Source organism: Clarias gariepinus, chromosome 2 (genome assembly GCF_024256425.1).
Source record: "Clarias gariepinus isolate MV-2021 ecotype Netherlands chromosome 2, CGAR_prim_01v2, whole genome shotgun sequence".
Taxonomy (NCBI): domain Eukaryota; kingdom Metazoa; phylum Chordata; class Actinopteri; order Siluriformes; family Clariidae; genus Clarias; species Clarias gariepinus.
The window spans coordinates 28,218,486-28,237,465 of NC_071101.1; the positions used below are offsets into that span (position 1 = coordinate 28,218,486).

An 18,980-nucleotide genomic window follows, 5' to 3' on the forward strand; every position below is an offset into this window, starting at 1 on the left:
CACATGTGATGCAGGTGTCAAACATTAGTAAAACTTAGACTAGAACAAAAACATCTGTGTATTCAACACCCTTTGCTGTATGATAGATGCTATCACTTGTTTAAGGAACCAATTGCCTTTTTGAATTGTTAAGTAGCTAAATAATATAATAACTACATGGGGCTTAATGTTAATCCTCCATGTGTTGCAATTATTTAGCACACTTTTGTTGGCTTTTTTCCTCATGACTTGTAAAAGTGTATCATCATAGAAAGAAAACATAAGAAGAAACATACAATGAACAATGCACACAGTTGAATTAGCTATGATTTTTGCATTAAGATATCTTCTTAACCAAGGAATATTACAGAGAGGTGTTAATTAAGTTAACAAAGTTTTTGTCAAAAATTAGTATTTGAACATTTACAACTAATAGGCATTTGCTGTATTGATCATAGATTTTTAATGTCAAATCTGACTCAGACAGCAGAATTGGATGGGAGGGATGGTTCTTTCTCCTCTGTCAATAACAATGATGCCAGCAAGTTGTAGTAGTTTGTGAGTAGTACTCACAAAAAAGAGTAGTACTCAGTGATTTTACAAGGACATAAACACAATGTAGATGAGGGAAAATGTGATGTCCTTATTTGAGGACATCAAGGTCTTATGAACTTATGATAGGGGAGAAATAGCTTGTGGACAAATAAAGGAGAAAACTATCTTATATATAGTTATAGTCTATATTTGACTATGAATATATTTTTAAAGACTAATGATTTGGTTCTCCATAACAACCCCAAAAGCTGATGAAGAAATGAAAAGATCATAAAGACGGTTCCCCCCAATTGGAATGGTGAATGGTGATGAAGCTCTGTATTAAATGCCGTGCTTTAAACCATCCTGGAGTTCTCCTCTAGACACCAGCATCATGGCTTCTAGAAACAATTCATAGGGATTTTCCTGGTTATGGCAAAGTTTGGTAGCAGTGATTCATGCATTATTCACAAGTTGTAGCAGTGTTTCTTGCAAATGTCAGCAAGTTCTATTTACTACACTGTAAATCCTTAAGGAGCAGAAAAGAGTGACTGTAAACACACTTACCTGTTAAATCTGTTTCAACTATCAAATTACAACTTCAGTTTATTTAGTAGCAGTGTGTCCCATTACATTGTTCCGAACCCTGTAGATTAAGTTGGGAATGTGTTTGAATTGAGCATTGTAAATAAAATGTAAAAAATTCCTCTCGTTACTTTAATTGTGCCAACCATATATTTTAGTTGCCACAGTATATTTCTTTACAAGGCAACAGTGACTGTCACATATAAAAGTGTTGAAGTAGAGTTTTCTATTTTGTTTATTAGGTAGTCTTAGTTCTCTTGAAAGAGAAATTATGTGTGAAGAAATGGTTTGGAATCGTTTCTAAACCAGTTCCAGATTGATCTAGAGTTATATTTTGAGTTCCACATAAAATATATACAGTACCAGTCAAACGTTTGGATAAAAGCTTGGTTTTATTTTCTACATTTTAGAGTAATGGTGGATTTTTTTCAAACTATGAAATAACACATATGAAATTATGGATTTAAGTAACAACAACAGCCAGTTGTTAGATACAAAGGAAGAATTGTCAAGTGCATTTGCGAAACCCATCGTGATAAAACTGGCTCTCATGAAGACCATCTTATGAAAGCAAGACTAAAACTTACCTCTGCCGCAGAGAAGTTCATTTAGAGTTACCAGCCTCAGAAATCACAGATTTACAGCACATCAGATTAGAGCTGTTAGGAAGGCTTAACTTTTAGCAGACACATCTCAATATCAACTGTTTAAAGGAGATTTTTGCATATTTTGGATGCCTTTAGCATTGTTTTACATTGTAGAAATAAATACAAATCAGGAAAGACCATGGAGTTAAAAGATGTGTCCAAACATTTAACTGGTAGTGTATATATTTTCCAGACATGCCTCAAGTGTCTGGCTTCAATTTTGGGCGAGTTAAAAATTATTGCAAACACGCATTTGAAATTCAGAAGTTTTTAGGTACTTGATCATATTTGTGGCATTTAAAAAAACAATTCGAAATGCACAGTTAGAGGACTTCCATAAGTTGTGTGATTTCTTAGTCTACAACTGAGAGGTTACTCCAGAGTTGCTTGAGCCTTACCAGAGGTTTTCATGGTGCCTGTTCCTAATTTAGCATTTGTTTCCCCTGAAAAAAATTGACACAGAAGCATAGTGTGAAAAGGGATTATGCAGCCATATAAGTTATTGGCTAGTGGCTAAAAATGCGAGCACCCTAGCATACTATTGGGTGTTAGCATTAAAGTTTCACACAGTAGTGTCAGGATAGAAAAAGTGAATAAAAAGATTTGATAGTGAGCATCAATGCACCGTCACTGTTATCTACCTATACTCATACTTTACTCATATAGTAACGTTTCCTAATTTCCATGCTTGATTAGAGTGAAGACAATTATTTAATGTTTGGTATACTAGTAGTAGATAAAGACTAATACTTAAGTATAAAGTATAATTACTATTTTGTTTTCACCCATCGCACCAAATATGAGTGTTTCTGGGTTGTAAGGGATTTGTCAGAGATTTGAAGTATATCTGTTTAAGGATTTTTGACATTGTGTGAGCCTTCTCATGCCTCTATCTCTTATCTCTCTTTGTTCTTTGTCATAAGTCCCCCTTGTTGTTTTTCCTCATTCCTTATATGCTAGTGCTTCCAGAACATGCTAAAGTGCTTCCTATCATCTATCTGTCTCCAGGGCTCCGAGGAACTTCCTTTTTTTGTTCTCCCAGGAAACATGGCTGATGGCTTTTGTTCTTTTGATGTAAGAGATGTATTTGACATAGGGTATCTGGCCAAAGGCTTTAATATGCCCTTTATTTTGATATAATAAACAGAGATCAAACACCACCATCAGGCATGCTGTCTGTGGGCTGTGCTTAGTATCTCTGCCAGCAGGTATGCATATCAGAGCACAGCAGCCACATCAAGGAATTCTTTTTCCTTTAATTAATTTTACACTTAACAATATCCTAGGAACACTGTACGTGAAGCGGAAAAACACTCTGAGTGAGATATCAGTTCATTGCACAGCATTATGCTCGCCAGTTCAATGTAGCATAGCTTGTCAAATTATTTATTTAAAAAAATCCTATGCCTTGAAAATTGAAAACTAGAAAAATTGATGCGAGCCTTTATAGCTTGAATTAAAAAATAGTGCAAAGTTGTAGATTAGCAGTATAAAAATATAACCTGCACTTTCTGGTTTTTATCCTCTCTGGCACCTTTGTAAACCTTCTTTAAATTGTCATTTGTACCTCTTGACTTAAAATAATTATCTACACTATGACTTAATGAAACTTCATACATATATACAGTTACTATACGGTCACTTTTTTGTATTTGGTTTACTACAGGTGCTTAAACATGCTGTTTGAACTTTGAATATTGTAAATCAGGTTAGCATTAAATGAGCATATTAGAGATGTATTTTATTGATATGGGGTGTGTTTTATTGATTAACATTGATGTCTGGGTACTACTGCTATGATGGGGTGTGTAAACAAATTGCTATACTCTTCAAGAGCTTCTGGTCTCCATATGCTTGTTTTGGCAGACATTTGCAATTTTTCCCTGAGCAAAATGAATGGTATTCAGCCTATTCGCAAATTCATTCAAGATCTTCATCTGTGTTCTTTCTAGGTTTCCTGTCCAAATTGAACTATGGTGGAAAATTTCAGATTAACAGCAGATTTCAATTGCCATTAAAGAGCAGGCGACTTTGCTCCACAATGTTGCAGCTCACTGCAGGCGTCTTACTCTAAGAGGCTGTTGGGTTCATGTCTTCAAAGCAGCCCTGATAGCAATAATATTCTGCTAGTGATCCAAGATAGAAAAAAAATGTTGGCCAAAATCTGTTACTTAAATTCCTTCTCTCATGACACCCGCTATATCTTTTAATACAACAAACTACAAAATACTTATTTTTAACGAAGCAGTTAAATTCTTTTTAATTAAAGGAAGCTGAAATCTTTACATTTTTTTCCCAATATGACCACATTTTTTTCTCTCTCTCAGTTAGCTTGAACTTTACAACAAGGCAGTTCTTTCCAATTAGAAATTTCCATCAAATGTTTCCTATTTAAAAAAATTATTTAAAAAATTCTTAGTTGAAAGCCATAAAGATCTGGGTGTTAGTAGATTCTGTAGTTGCTTATGGATGTCTAAGGGCACACTAATTTGATTTTGAACATGGTCTCTATTAAACAATGGTCACCTATCAATTTAGATTATACCAAAATACAGAGCACATAACCAATAACTTTAAGATATTACTTACTGTGTAGGTAGATCATGGGGATTCCCCTTCTCCTTTCCTTCTTTACTGTACATCAAAGTAGGATATGTCAGCTTTCTTTGCGTCCATCTGTGTTTAACTGATGTCTGACAGATGAGCTTGATAAATGCAGAACGAAAGCTCACCCCCTTACACCCGTCCACTCTCTGTCAAAATTGTCATGCGTCTGTTTCCCAGCTCGGTATGGTGTATGGCGAACTCCACTTCTCCTCCCTCTTGCTCATTTTCTCTTCTCCTCTTTCACTCTGTTACAGCCGTGAGGAGGGGCTTACACCTATTGTCCCCACCCCACATATTCTTCCCAGTCTTGCTTTTTGTTTTCTGTGGTGAGCGGAGTAAAAGGGCACAATGATGTTACCAGTGAGCAGAATGCTTCTGCCTGCATGTTCAGGATCAGTCACTTTACACACTATACTTTGATGTCTTCTCAACAAACTAAAGCCCTGTGTTTAACATGCCTCAGTAATTGCACGTTTGTGATGGAGGCATATGTGTGTGTGTGTGTAACACAGGCTTTTCTGTGTGCGCTTTTTAAGGTTTAATGGATACTGCTGTGGCTGAAAGTCTTTTAGTGTTGTACCAGCTTGTTCACAAAATTGTTCTGTAGGCTTTCCCTCCTCCATGTTATCCTTTTGGTACATTATGTTGTTTTTAACTTCTAATTCATTTGTATCCCATGTATTCCACTATGGTTTTTTTTATCAAGGTAGTATGACCAAGGGCATGCCACTGAAAGAATTTTTCTTTCTTTCTTTTTTTCTTTTTAAAATGAATTATGCATTTGAGACTGATTTAATGTCATTTTCCAAGTTTCTAAATAATCTAATTGGATAAGTATAGGCTTATATGCATATTGTGTATAGATAAACTTTTAGCCTGGACAAATAGATTTAACTGCTCTGTAATTACGTTTATACCAATAAACATAGAAAAGAAACAGGAATTTAATTGATATTCTTAGAAAAATGACTTGCAGCTTCTCCCAGAGGTCCTCCCTTTGCTTCATTATGCTTTCTAAGAAATGCGCCTTGTATGTTTTACCCATGTATATTGGAACCAGATGATGCTTAAAGAGCACCGTGGTCTTGAAGGCCTCCCTCTCACCTCGTCTCTCCCATGGGCATAAACATTTATGTGACTTTAAACACTCTGCACACTTTACATATAGTACATCGTGGGAACTGTATTTTGAGGCAGATGTTTGTACAACCTGGAGGAGCTTCTCCTGCAATATTAGACTAAACCTTTGAATTTGCATGCTTTCATTTAAATTAGTTTTCAGTTTGTGTGCTGGTCTTTTATATGCAATGCTAAATCTGATGTTTATGTATGTCATCCCCTGCAGTGCTCTGTGACTTGTGGAAAGGGAAACGTGGAAAGGGAACTGGTCTGCGTTTACCGTAACCAGACTGAAACAAAAGAAGAACACTGTGCACATCTTCCCCGACCGAGGACAAGCAAAGTTTGCAGGGCAGGACCGTGTCCCAGCTGGAAAACCACCAAGTGGCAAGCGGTATGCATTACAACAATCCCAATTAACCATCTGCAGGAGCAAGATGCAACAAGGAAAAAGTTACTATAAGTAATTATGTGCTTCCTTACTACAGAAAATCCCATGACAACACATAGAAGCAAAGTGCCTAGTGGTAATGTAGGATTACTTGCCCATATAAACAGTATGAGATAAACAGTATGAAAGAGGAAAAAAACACATAAAGCACCCATTACACACCATACAATTATGTCCACATTTGCCATTAATTTTGAAACTTGCTTTGAAATCTCTAGCTTAGAATTGCTCTTGGGTATTTTACTTTAGTGGATACATGTTTTAGGAAGCAGCGGGTGCATTGCTACTGCAGCTCTAGTTCCAGGGTCCCTGTTTCTGAGCTCAGGTTACTGTCTGTGTGATTTGCAAGTTCTCCATATGTCTGTTTTGGCTTCCTCTGGGTTTTTAAGAGGAACTCAAAGCAGAAGATGTGAACAAGCACGTGACTGTGTATGTGCATTGTGTCCTGCAGTGAACTGATGTCTCATCACGGTTGTATTTATAACTCACAACCAGTTGAACAAGTGCATTAATGATTGTTTAAGGAACAGACATGTAATGGAGTAGAGCTTAGATGTTCCCTTTATCTGTCATGATCCTGTCTTAAATTACTAAGTTTGTTTGGATGGTGAATTGCAGCCTATATCTATGTGAGTCCATGGTGCTGGACCCTAATCAGTTAGAAATCCATGTGTTTCAAATCATGGTTGGATGTAGCATAGGCTTGTTTCATAGATTGTTTCTGTTTCTAAGAGAGCAAAGTGTGAGTAATCAAATTGTAAAATATCAATATTATCAAAAATGTAATTTCCCCCAGCTCTAGGATTGTAGTTCCAAAATCTAAGCAGGGGATATATATATGCATGTTTATACTTGGACAAAGAGGGCTCTGTAAATGTGTGTGTGTGTGTGTGTGTGTGTGTGTGTGTGTGTGTGTGTGTGTGTGTGTATGAAAAAGTTTTCAGTCCTGTTGGAGCCGACCACAAACTGGAAATGTCTGCTTCGCTCTTTATAGTCCTTAAGGGGTGACATACTTTTAGAACATATTGTCACATCAAGTCAAGACACACACTCATGCGCATATACACAGCTGGTGAGCCACAAACAAAGACAATCCGAAATTTATCACCAACCTAAACTACTTGAAGATCTCTCACGCAATCCATCATGGAATACTTTGGAAAGAAATGGTGTATGTACGTGAGTAAAACAAGTGGCATCCCAGGGGCTCATTTCCTCCTATTCCACAAGTTCAACCTGAGGCCAGATATAAACAGGGAAAGTCTTGTCTGGAACCAGTTACAGAAACAGGTTTAAGAGTGAAGCAGTTACTGGCATTCTACTTAAACTCACATGCATGAAATCTAATTGGTGGTATTGAGACAGGTTCAGTGTCGGTCTCCCAGGTCCGATGATGCTACCCCTTACTTCCCCCGAGAGAGGAGACCATTCCTTTGTCAATTCCACTGTGGTCTGGAAGCAATCAGGCATCTTCACATACCACCATTAAGCATGAAATCCACAACTAGAACAAAAATGCATGGTTTATATCTTAACATGCCTATGACTGACAACTTTAGAAATCTGTCCCGCTTAGGCTTTTTTTTCTTTTCTTTTTTTTTTTTTGCAATCCCTCAATCCTGCATGATTCCTGGGTCTAAGCAGAGGAGGTAAGACTGCTGCATAGTGATTTTTTTTTATGTTCTCTTTAGGGGATTTCAGTTAATATGGGTGCAAAATCCATATGGTGGTAGGTTGTGGAATTGGGGGACTTTTGGAAAATGTCTGTCTGAAGCTAATAATGCACTTTGACATTTGAAGATGGAAATAATTGTCTGCTCATCATCTCCTGATTAAAGACAAAGCTATCTAAAGCTCATAAATTTATTCAACCATATATTGTACAGACATACAGAAGATAAGGTCATCATTGTTAGTCTTGTGAGTAAAGTAAAGACAGCTGAACATAAAAAAAAAAAAAAGATAAAAAAAAAACAGGACTGTGATTCAAACAACATAAATATTGCTATCTAGGCTCTAGTGTGGATTGAAAAAAGAAGCGCAAAAGATTTTTTTGCTCGGAATAGTAACCCAACTGTAACACAATAATCCCCAACTGTTTATTTGAAATCTTTGTAAGTTAATAGCATTCTCTTTTGTTTCATATATTTATTTATTTATCAATATCTTACCTCCATACTCTTATATGTTTATGGATTGACATCATGTCTTGTATAATTTCCTTTAATGAGTCACTTAACTTACAGCACAGGCTACAGCATTAGATGGCTTCAGTTCTTAGATGTAGTAAGAAGTAACGTTAATGTTTGCATTAGAAAGAAGCCCATGCTTGTACTGTATGTTGTTGCCCTGCACATAAGTAATTTTTCTTTTAACAAGCAATGTACAGTACAGTACTGTGCAAAGGTCTTGAACCAGCCGTTATTTTTTCATATTTTGCTTCCAAAAAAAACAGGCTTTCTTGTATTTTTTAATGCATTCTTGAGGAATAGTTTACTAGGCTTCCAGAAGAACTTTTGTGGCTCTCATTTTAAGTCCAGTCCCTGTACCTGACCAGTTTCAGAGCAATGTTTTTGATTGTTAAGGCTCACAGTGATCTATAGATCATTTAAGCGTTAAATTAATTTAAGGCATGAACCAGTGAGAAACAGGAGCAGATGATGACAGATGATCAGCCCGGTAATTAGTATAATGGTGATGCTGAATGATGAGTGGTTGGAAACGAGATGAGAGTGCAAATGAGGTCGCTGCAGAAGTTGTTACATCAACAACCAATTTTTTAATTGTATCTTTAGGCACTTTGCAGCCTGTTGTGGTAAAACATCTGTTATTATTTCTGTAATTCAATCTACATTTGAATAAAAAGGGGATGGCTTAAAACTTTTGCACAGTACTGCATTTCTGCAAGAAAATGTGAAGTGTGATTGCTCAACAGCAGAAAAGGACTCTGTATAGCTAACAGGGCAAGAAAAGACACACCTTGAAAAAATTTAACATAAAAAAGAAAAAAAATTTAAAAAGGAGAAAAGGACAACAACTACAACTGTCCTTTTTGTTAGATTGGGTCTACAAACTGCTTGTGTACTATCAGGGGGCTTCTGTTTTATTCTCTTGCTCAGTTCTGTGTTATAGCATTCTCCCTATTTATGTATACATTGTTTCCAGGTTCTCGTGTTCTGATCAGATACCTGGCTTATGTGAAATTTCAACCCACATCATTTGTTTTGTACCCACCCCCAAATCCTGCTTTAACTACAAAGTAAATTACAAAGACCACATATCAATACACACTGAACAAGATAAGCAAAGGAAAGAAGAAAGCACTGAGCACAGTCAGCTCATCTTTGCTTTGCTTTGATCCTTGCCACATGTTTTAGACAGGAGAAGAAGCTACGCTTATAACAGCGGGACATCAAACAGTTTATCTCGATAAGATCTGGTTTGAAGTAACCTTATGCCTCTCTCAGACAATCTAAATGAATTTAAATGAAAATGTTTTCATTAGCTTTGTGTTCGGCCTGATAGTGTTAAGACATAATAACCGTGTGTGAATCAGGTGCTGAAGACAAAACAAAACCAGTTTAGAGCAATTAGTGCTCACATTCAAAACAAACACATGGACATGGCTTTTAAAAATTCATCAGAATTTTTTTTTTTTGCCACCGAAAACAAATCAGTTACACCATGGTTTTTATTTAAAATATTTTCTAAACCTTTTTTTTATGACACATCACAGGTTTATTTAAACATTTGAACGAAAAATAAATGGCAATAGTTATAATAGTCGTTATAATTATATAAAAAAAAAATTTATTATTATTATTACTATAATTTTTTGGTGGTTGTTGTTGGTGGTTGTTAGTAGTAGTAGTAGTAGTACTATAATATAAGGATATTTAAATACGGGTTTGTAATGAAATTTTGGTGTAAAAACCTGTTGACATTTCCAGAACATTTTAAGCACAGTACAGTGATGAGACTCTTAGGAAAACATAGAATGGTGCAAATGTTTTTAAGAAGGCTGTACATCTGTGAATGACTATCTGTTCGGTGTGGCTCGGAGCCCATTGAAGTAGTTCCAGTGGACTCAGCCAGTTAAACACCTGATCTTGATGCTTTTGTTTTTAGGAACCCTGCACACAAATCATTCACATTCACATCATTGCCTCATCCCACAGACCTGACCTCACAGTGATGTCCACATGTTTGGGCCGTTAAAAGAGTTTCCTTGGAGGGTGGTAGACATAAAGCAGGCAGTCTGATCATGATCATGATGATCATAGCTGTGGCTCACTGAGAAAACTTTGTGCCTTAAAGGTTTTCAAGCACTAGTGAAATACTGGGATAAGTGCATTAGTGTATTGGGATTATTTAGAAAATTAAAGATCCCGGTTTGACTAGAACACTGCTAACATTTGTAGAGTACATAACTAATAAACACGTGAACACAACTAATAACTAAACTTTATGAACCCTACTTTGAGAACCATAACTTTGACACATTTTGGGTCAATAACATAATATAAATGTATTAGTATCGTAGCTTTTTTTGACTGATGAACACTTGAAGACTTGCACCTACAAGGTCCGGATTCGATTCCTGTCTCTGTGTGGATGGAGTTTGCATGTACTCTCCATGCTTGGTGGGTTTCCTCCGGGTGCTCCGGTTTCCTCCCACAGTCCAAATACATACGAATTAGGCTAATTGGCGCTCTCAAATCGCCCGTAGTGTGGGAATGAGTGTGGGAGTGTGTCTGTGTGTGTGCCCTGTGATGGATTGGCACTCTGTCCAGGGTGTACCCCACCTCGTGCCCTGTTTCCTGGGATAGGATTCTGGCCCCCCGCGACGCTGAATACATGATAAAGCGGTATAGATGATGAATGCATGAGTGAGTATTAAATTAAATAATGTAATTTGTGTATTTTTGTGTGTTCACAGTGCTCAGTCACTTGTGGGGTTGGAGTGCAAAAACGTGACGTGTACTGCAGGTTGAAAGGCAAAGGTCGTGTAGGAGAAGACCTGTGTGATGCTCGTCTGCGTCCAAGCACTTTGCAGCAGTGTTTGTTTCCTGAGTGTCAGGCCTATAGCTGGTTAGCCAGTGAGTGGCAAGAGGTGAGATTTCCACTTTTCCTTTTCAACCTCTCTTTAACATCTTTTATGTAAAATCGTAGTGGTAACTAAACTGGTTATCTTCAACAAATTCATCAATTATTTGGTTGTTAATTGTTACTTGGTACACATGTAGGCACAACGCATTTTATTGAAGATGGCCCTCTTTCTTTGATTCCCACACTGTTTGATTTGCCAGATACAGTACATTGCACACCTCTGGTGTGTTTGTTTTTAAATCTGATTAAACTCACATAACTTGGGCCTTTCACACAGTATGCAAGCATTTAGGAGAGCAATTTAGTTTTACAGTCATCAGTAAGCTGTTGATCATTCATTAGGCAGCCTAGAGTGGCTCGAGCACTCGTTTAATTGATAAAGTACAAACCACGTCTGGAGGAGAGAAGTTTTTATGGGACCCTCAAAGGCATTGCTGAAGATTTTCTCAGACGCTCCTGCTGACAGTGATAGAGAGAGTATGTGGGAAATAAAGCAGAGCGACTGACAATATTCAAAACTGATCTCAACCTTCCCAGCACACTGAAACAATAACATGCTCACTTAAACATTCTTCTGTTACGTCTCATCATCCTTTTATCTGTCCTGGGGTGAGAATTTGAAATGGACTTAAAGTCTAAAAAAAAAACCTGTCAGGTACATACTGTATATTGTCTAACTAGTTAACATAGGGTTGTATTTGATTGTTTTTAAATTAAATATAAGTATAATAAATTAGATCATATGTGCTGTGCTCAACGTCATGAAGTCCACTTAGTAGCTGTAAAAGAAATACACCTTAATTGAGATCCACAATTTTAGAAGAAACGATTAATCATTAGTATTTAGGTATGAAGACTGAGGTGATATAATTACTAAAATGTGCAGGACAGGGGATCCTTTCTATGGATCGAGTACTATCTGATGTAAGCTTCCGTAGTAGAAGCTTAAGGACTGCAGAACCATTTAGCATATTACAAAGATTTTTAAGGGTGTGGGAGGATTTCAGTTTAGTAGCACAACACTGCTCCTTGTGGTCACTCTTGCAACTCCTGCCATGTCATTTGTTTCCATGAACTTTTTAGTTTTACTTTTTAAATTTTCTTATATATATATATATATATATATATATATATATATATTATATATATATATATATATATTATTCTCTTGGGCTATTCTGCAGCAGATATCCAGAACTTGAGATTGCTATTCTACACAGTGCAAAAAAAATACAATTATTTATGATACGTTTTGAACAGAAAATGATTAAGCATCAAATGCCTTAAAATTCCCTTATAATACATTCAAAATGTTGATTTTTAAAGTTCTGTCTCTTGCTCTTTCCTCTATGCTTGACCAGTGTAACGCTACATGTGGAGAAGGTATTAGACATAGGACAGTTCTGTGTGTGGATGGAGTGAAGAATCTAGTCTCTGAGAGTCTCTGTGACCCCTCAAGCAGACCTGAACTTTATCAGCCCTGCATTAGCACCCCCTGTCAGTACGTCTGGGTAACTGCAACATGGACACAGGTGATGTACCAATATTACTGTTGTACTGTACTATATACTCATCGATAAAAGAACTGTTTCCCAATGAATTTATTGGAATTTATCGAGTGTAACCCTAAAGTGCCATCAGTAGTAGTGGATGCATTTTTGTATGTTTCCTCAAATGATGCCATTGAATTAATTTGCTTTGGCATTGTCACTCTTGGGCTTCCAGACCTACAGTGATCAGCAGTGGATCCAGTTGTTCAGAATATTTACACATATCCTGCAAATGGTATTTTTGGCATCTCCAAACCTTCTGGCGATGTCTGCTTGCATTCCACCAAGCATTGTCTAAACAGGGCATAATAATCTAAAAACAAAATGCACAATCAGAATATTTTGCTTACTTTTGATGAAGCCATGTCAGCTGTCTTTTTGCCACATATAAAATTGCACAACATGACTGAACTGCAATTAAGCTGTGTTTTTTTAAATTTATTATTTATATGCTTAACTCGATCTATATCTTGCAGTGTTTGTTCTTAGATTTCCATTGCACTAGTTACCTCTGGTCAGTTATCAAATTACCCTGTGTGTACAGACCATATGTAAGATATACAGTGTGCAATCTACAACCTTTGTGTTACTGTCTCTGTGGCTGCTGGATATCTGGAATTTCTTTTGGGATCAATAAAGTATCTATCTATCTATTTATCTATCTACCTATCTAATCACATGGCAAATCTCATGCACGTGCACAGCACCGCTTAAGAATACATGACTTAGTCAATCCACGATAAAGTAATGCTCTACTGAGCATAAAGACAATTTTTCCTTACCTCTGTTCCTAATGTAACAAAAAAAACTAAATTATGAATTAGATTTGGGGTTTCCTTGACACATTTTATATCCTTTTTATATAGTGCATTTCTTTTATCCATTATTATATAATATATTCAGACTGTTTTGATTCAGTCACAGGTCATTCATCAAGGTTTTTTAAATTTGTTAATTTACAGTTTTGTGTGCTGTACTGTTTTGTCTCTGTTACATTTGAAAGTATAGAAAATATAGGCTTCATGATGCCTGAGTCATATCAGTTAAAAAACTTACATGAGCTGGTTTTAGAATTTGTTTTAGAAAAATGTCCGTAATAACAGAGGCCTGAATATTAAATCATGGATTACTATTTAAATGTAAATGATGTGCAATATAGACAGGCATGCACTTACGGGAACATGTTTGTGTGTTTCAGTGCTCTGTGAGTTGTGGTGTGGGTTACCAGCAGAGGATAGTGTCATGCACAGCAGTACCTTCTGCTCCCAACCTGCAGGTGTTTGGTGCTCAGTCTTATACCCAGGTTTTGCCTTCTAAGTGCCCACAGCCTCCTCCACCGAACACCCAGCCATGCCAGCTCCCACTATGCCCACTATCTGTGTACTGGAAAGCTGGTCCATGGAGCAAGGTGTGTGAGTGTGTCTGTGTGTTTAATCTTGTCGTTCTTCACATATCCGTTCTTTCCCTCCATGCTAACAGCATGGTAGAGGTCTTTGGAGTATTAAAGTATGCCTTCATTGCCATCCTTTTTTCTATTTTGATCAGCCAGTATAGTTTTTTTTCTGTTCTGCTTTTTTCTCAGTGTTCTCAGACATGTGGTGATGGAGTGATGCAGAGGACAGTGGAGTGTCTCACTGATCAGCAGCTCCCCTCTAAAAACTGCTCGTTATCCACCCGACCTCATTCTCAGGCAGCATGCAGACAGAGACATTGTTAGTATTATTTTGGATATATGTACTGTATGTAGAGTTCATCTCAGAGTCTCAGTTACTAACTTACTACATGTCTTTCTGTTCAGCATTTTATAATATTAATAAAACATTATTCATTCTCCAGAGATAAATTTCACTGATATACTGCTGTCTTGATGTGCATGTGTTTTCTTTGAAAAGTCAGTTTCTAAATAATGTCTCAGCTCCAGATTTCCACACATGGCTCAGCTCTTTGTTGCCTGTGGCTGTTGCTCAAACACAAATGCTTTATAATAAAATTAAATTGCCTTCGCTGAGCCAGATACTGATACTGTTTAGTGGAGAGGAATGTTTTTTTCTTCAAAGTCTGCATTGCTCTGGCGATTTTGATATTCAACCTTGTTTGAAGTTATTTATCCTTAATCCATAGTTTATCTGTAATCCGTAATTTAATATTCGGGCCTGTCATAAAGGACGAATTCTAAAACCAGCTCATGTATGTTTTTGACTGATATGACTCGGGCATCATGAATACTATCTATATTTATGAACGTAACAGAGAGAACACTGGCTGCTAAATCTCTTTCAGGCTCATTCTCTGGCTTTCAGATGCTTTGGCAAATGACTAGAGATTTTTGATGTAGACTTTCCTGCCAAATCAGGCTTCGGTGTTCAGCATTCATATTTTACTGCCAATCAGTGATTCCCAGGACATGTTTCTTAATCCACCTGGAAATTACACTATACAGAAACGAAAATGGAGAAATATGCTGGTCTTGGTACAGTGAGAATATGAACACTCACATAGTGGTGCAATGACTGTATCATTTACACTCGAACTGCATTTGTTGAGATTAAGATTTGTATCTTTTAGGTGAACTGGCCTCCAACTGCAAAGAGCTACAGATGAGAGAAGGTATAAGAAAAGATGGCGAACATCACCTCAGAGTTAAATCGAAAGTTCTCCAGATTTACTGTGCAGACATGCAGACCAGCTTTCCAAAGGAGTATGTGACTCTACGCAGCGGCCACACTGACAATTACTCAGAGGTGTATGGATACAGGTAACGTTTTCTCCATGATCGTATTTTAGGTGCTTTAGAAATTCTTTTTTGAAATTGATTTAGTTAATTGCTATAATTACATTAATTTGCCTTTCTTATGGAACTAACAGTATAAAGAACAAATAGGCAGATAAGTGTCTGACTGACTTTTCATTGATCTTTTTTTTTTTTTTCGTCTTCTAGACTGAACAACCCCTTTGAGTGTCCGCATAATGGCAGCAGACGTCAGGACTGTGCTTGCAGAAATGACTATCCAGCAATGGGCTACACTCTCTTCCACAGAGTGAGACTGGACCTCAAAACTATGCGAATAATCAGTAAGTGCACTGTAAATGCTTACCTGATGAAATGCCTTTATGAATAGTGTTCAAGTAAAAACTGTGGCTTTTGGTTTGGCAAAAACCAGAACCCATTTATGAGAATAAAAATCACCTTTATTTCTCTGTATAATCTACATAATCACTAGTGCTTGAATACCATTAAGTGTAGAAAGTTTTGTCAATACCCCAGGCCTGCTTCACTGTGAATTCCTTTAATGACCCAAACACAAATGGCTTGGAGCAAGCTCAGGACTGTATGGGGTATGTGGCAACAAAATGGTCTCTAATAATGTGCAAGTGGTGCTCATGAAAGATTGTGTGTACAGTTCCCAAAGACAGATAATCTTTTCTGCAAGTTGGAAAAAAGTTATCTCTCAATTTTCAAAGATCAGGCATTCCACTCAGTGAATGTTCACACGTTTGCACCATTCAACAATTTTACTGTGACTAAGAGTCTCATCACTGTACTGTGCTAGATGCCTCTGTAAATTAAGTCCTGGTTTGACTTAAAACTGTTTATAGCTTGTAATGAAAAAAGTGTCAATCGTCTTCATATCACAAATTATATTTATGATCACCTTATCATATTTTTATCGTTATAAGCTTATATTATGACACATAGTCTTATTGTAATGAGATTTAGGTGAAATGCCCATGTGTTTCCCAGACTGTATTGAATTCTTGTGTTTTGTTTAACACAGCCACAGACGTGCAGTTTTCTAAAACCCTTCTTGGCCACCCTGTTCCGTTCGGCAGTGCTGGAGACTGTTACAGTGCTGCTAGATGCCCTCAGGTAGGGATTTGAGATGCCAGAGTTGAACATATCATACTACTGAGTTGATCTGGAAACAGCCACTGCTGCCCAAATAGATGCATCGGCTGTGGTAAGCTGTGTGTGATCTTTTTGTAACAATTTTATAATTTGTTCAGGGTCAGTTCAGCATCAATCTGACTGGGACAGGACTAAAAGTGGCTGAGTTAACTAAGTGGGTGCCCCAAGGCAACTATGTCTCGATCAAAGTCCATCGATCAGAGGTAAGAAGAGGAACATTTTTATTTATTGAAAATCGTTGTTTGAAGCAATATCAAGCTATGGTGCACTTTTCGCATGTTAAGAAAGGATTCAAAGTACGTTATGCAACTTGTCAAATGTCTTCCTGTCAGGATGCAACACGTGTCTACGGGCGCTGTGGAGGATTCTGTGGAAAGTGTCTGCCTCATCCTCATACTGGCCTTCTTGTCCAGATCCAGTGAATGACACTCAAGTCAAGCCTGCAAGTGCATAGCTGCAAACTTCCACCAGGGCCTTGGCATTGGTGGAATGTTTCTTTTGTGAAAAATGGTCACATGCACTAGACCACATGAATGCACATGAAGAACTGTTGGTCTGTACATGCAAACGTATTTTACATGCATATGACTACTGTGGTTTGCCTTGAAAGTGTACTGAGGCCTCAAGTCTTTCTTTAATGGAAAATCAGTGTCTTGCACACTCTGTGTTGCTCTTTTGCAACTCTGGTTAATAATCAGGACTGCAGTGAGACACAGCTCAATATTCCCTCCAAAATCACCAGAAGTGTCATGTCCTCCCTCGAGCACTCACAAGCACAGCGTCTGTGCTGTCTCAGAACTGTAGACGAGATGTGTCGAAATTTAGTAACAAAATATTCCATGCACTGTTATTTTGTGCCTGCCCATTTTCAATATTAGAGTACGATCAATTAGTAGGAAATATTTTTCAGCATTCTTTTAGCTCCCAATTTAAATCCTGTCCTATCTTAAAGGCACCATGAGAATCTTTTCTGAAAATGTTAGTCAATTCTTAAGTCAAATTTACCACATAAGAGTTTCTTTAAACCTTGTTAAAGAACCCGCACTCTGACCGATGAAGAAATGGCATAAAGCTGTGATTATAGGTGAGACAGTTATTGCAGCAGAAACATTTATTAGCAGTACATGCATACTGGAAAACAGACCCTTTCGTTCAGGGTGAGGGTTTTATAGAATATTGTAACCTCTCTTGTCTTGTTATAAGACAGACTCATCTCATACCGCAAAGTATTTATACCTAACCAGGACAAACAGCAGAAGTGTAGTCGGTCAGTATGCAAATACGCTGACCAAAGTGAATGTTTAAAACAATGAAAGTTTTCATTAGAAACTTTTCAAATAAGTTTTCATTAAACAAATAGTGTGTCTGTTGTCTTATCCTTAATGAACAATGTCTTCTTTTAGATTCATTACAGAATGTAATCTAAATGCTTGGCTTTTACAGTAACAGTATGTATTTGCAATCATTTAGACAACATATCCTGCAAAAGGGATATTTTAATAATTGTGGAAATATTTGACTCCAATGCTTAGTTAGGAGTAAAAAAAAAAAAAAAAAAAAAACATTTTTTTTTGTTTCATTTAACATATTTTTAAAGGGGAAAATAACTACAACAACAATGAATAGCTGGATCTGAAAATGAACATAGCAAATATAGTTTTTGTGTATCAAGGCTTTTACAGACCAACATGACTGTTCACATTGTCTCCTGATGATCATTCACATTCGGATTTAAAGTTATAGTCGCACCACTCTAAGGCCTTGTTTCCCAGCTCATCACTAAGCACTGTAAAGAACTGTGAAGAAAATCTGCTGTGGGGTAGAAGTAACTGTAAATCAAATTTATTGCTATTATGCATATAGCCTAGAAAGTCATTAACTATCTCTGGGGAAATTATTTTTAAGCAAAGAAGACACCCAAGTGTTGTTGCATTTGAACGTGTTTTATAATATGATGGCCATTGTAAAACTGAAGAAAAACTTTATACAATCAATTGTTACATTGGTTACATCATTTTATTTAACCAATAAAGTAATTAATTTAGCTAGTTACAGTATGTGTATTTTAGATGCACATTAGCTGTAATAACCAGTCATGGAATAACAGTCTGACCCTACCTCCTGCAAAGTTGGTTATTCAAAATATGTATTTTTTCTATATGTTTTTCTATTTTTTTCCTGCTATTTATGTGTGACAATATTTATATAATGTAATGATGTATGTACAGTAGATATGTTCATTGTTTTGTTGCATTGTTTTGTTGACTACTACCATGAAAAACACTTTATGTTACAGAAATGGCATTACATTTTATGTGTTAGTAATCAATTAACTTTTTAAAGGAGTATTAAATCGATGGTGCTTTTGTTTTTTACTACTACTGAAATTACCTTGAAAATATCTAGAGGTTTTTATTATTATCTTCATAACAGAGACTTGTGGTACATGTACAGTAATTACATGCTCAGGTGTGGTGTTGGCATGTTAGCCG

The 18,980-nt window shown here is 36.8% G+C and overlaps 1 protein-coding gene and 1 long non-coding RNA gene across 3 annotated transcripts in view; one reads left to right on the forward strand and one right to left on the reverse strand.

The window, feature by feature from the left end:
* Nucleotides 1-17,833, forward strand: part of LOC128508869 (A disintegrin and metalloproteinase with thrombospondin motifs 20) — a 90,745-nt gene extending 72,912 nt beyond the window's left edge. For both annotated transcript variants that reach the window (XM_053480365.1, XM_053480373.1), the window contains 10 exons: nucleotides 5,698-5,865; nucleotides 10,862-11,035; nucleotides 12,393-12,563; nucleotides 13,780-13,989; nucleotides 14,164-14,293; nucleotides 15,147-15,336; nucleotides 15,520-15,653; nucleotides 16,358-16,449; nucleotides 16,587-16,691; nucleotides 16,821-17,833. In XM_053480365.1, coding sequence (XP_053336340.1) covers nucleotides 5,698-5,865; nucleotides 10,862-11,035; nucleotides 12,393-12,563; nucleotides 13,780-13,989; nucleotides 14,164-14,293; nucleotides 15,147-15,336; nucleotides 15,520-15,653; nucleotides 16,358-16,449; nucleotides 16,587-16,691; nucleotides 16,821-16,910 — 1,464 coding nt within the window. In that variant the 3' untranslated portion in view covers nucleotides 16,911-17,833. The remainder of the gene's footprint in view (nucleotides 1-5,697; nucleotides 5,866-10,861; nucleotides 11,036-12,392; nucleotides 12,564-13,779; nucleotides 13,990-14,163; nucleotides 14,294-15,146; nucleotides 15,337-15,519; nucleotides 15,654-16,357; nucleotides 16,450-16,586; nucleotides 16,692-16,820) is intronic.
* On the reverse strand, nucleotides 813-4,517 carry LOC128508883 (uncharacterized). Its single transcript, XR_008355964.1, has 4 exons — nucleotides 4,335-4,517; nucleotides 2,144-2,188; nucleotides 1,081-1,159; nucleotides 813-914 (listed from the first exon to the last, which is right to left on the reverse strand). It is a non-coding gene; the product is annotated as an uncharacterized LOC128508883 (long non-coding RNA).
* Nucleotides 17,834-18,980: the final 1,147 nt, after the last annotated feature.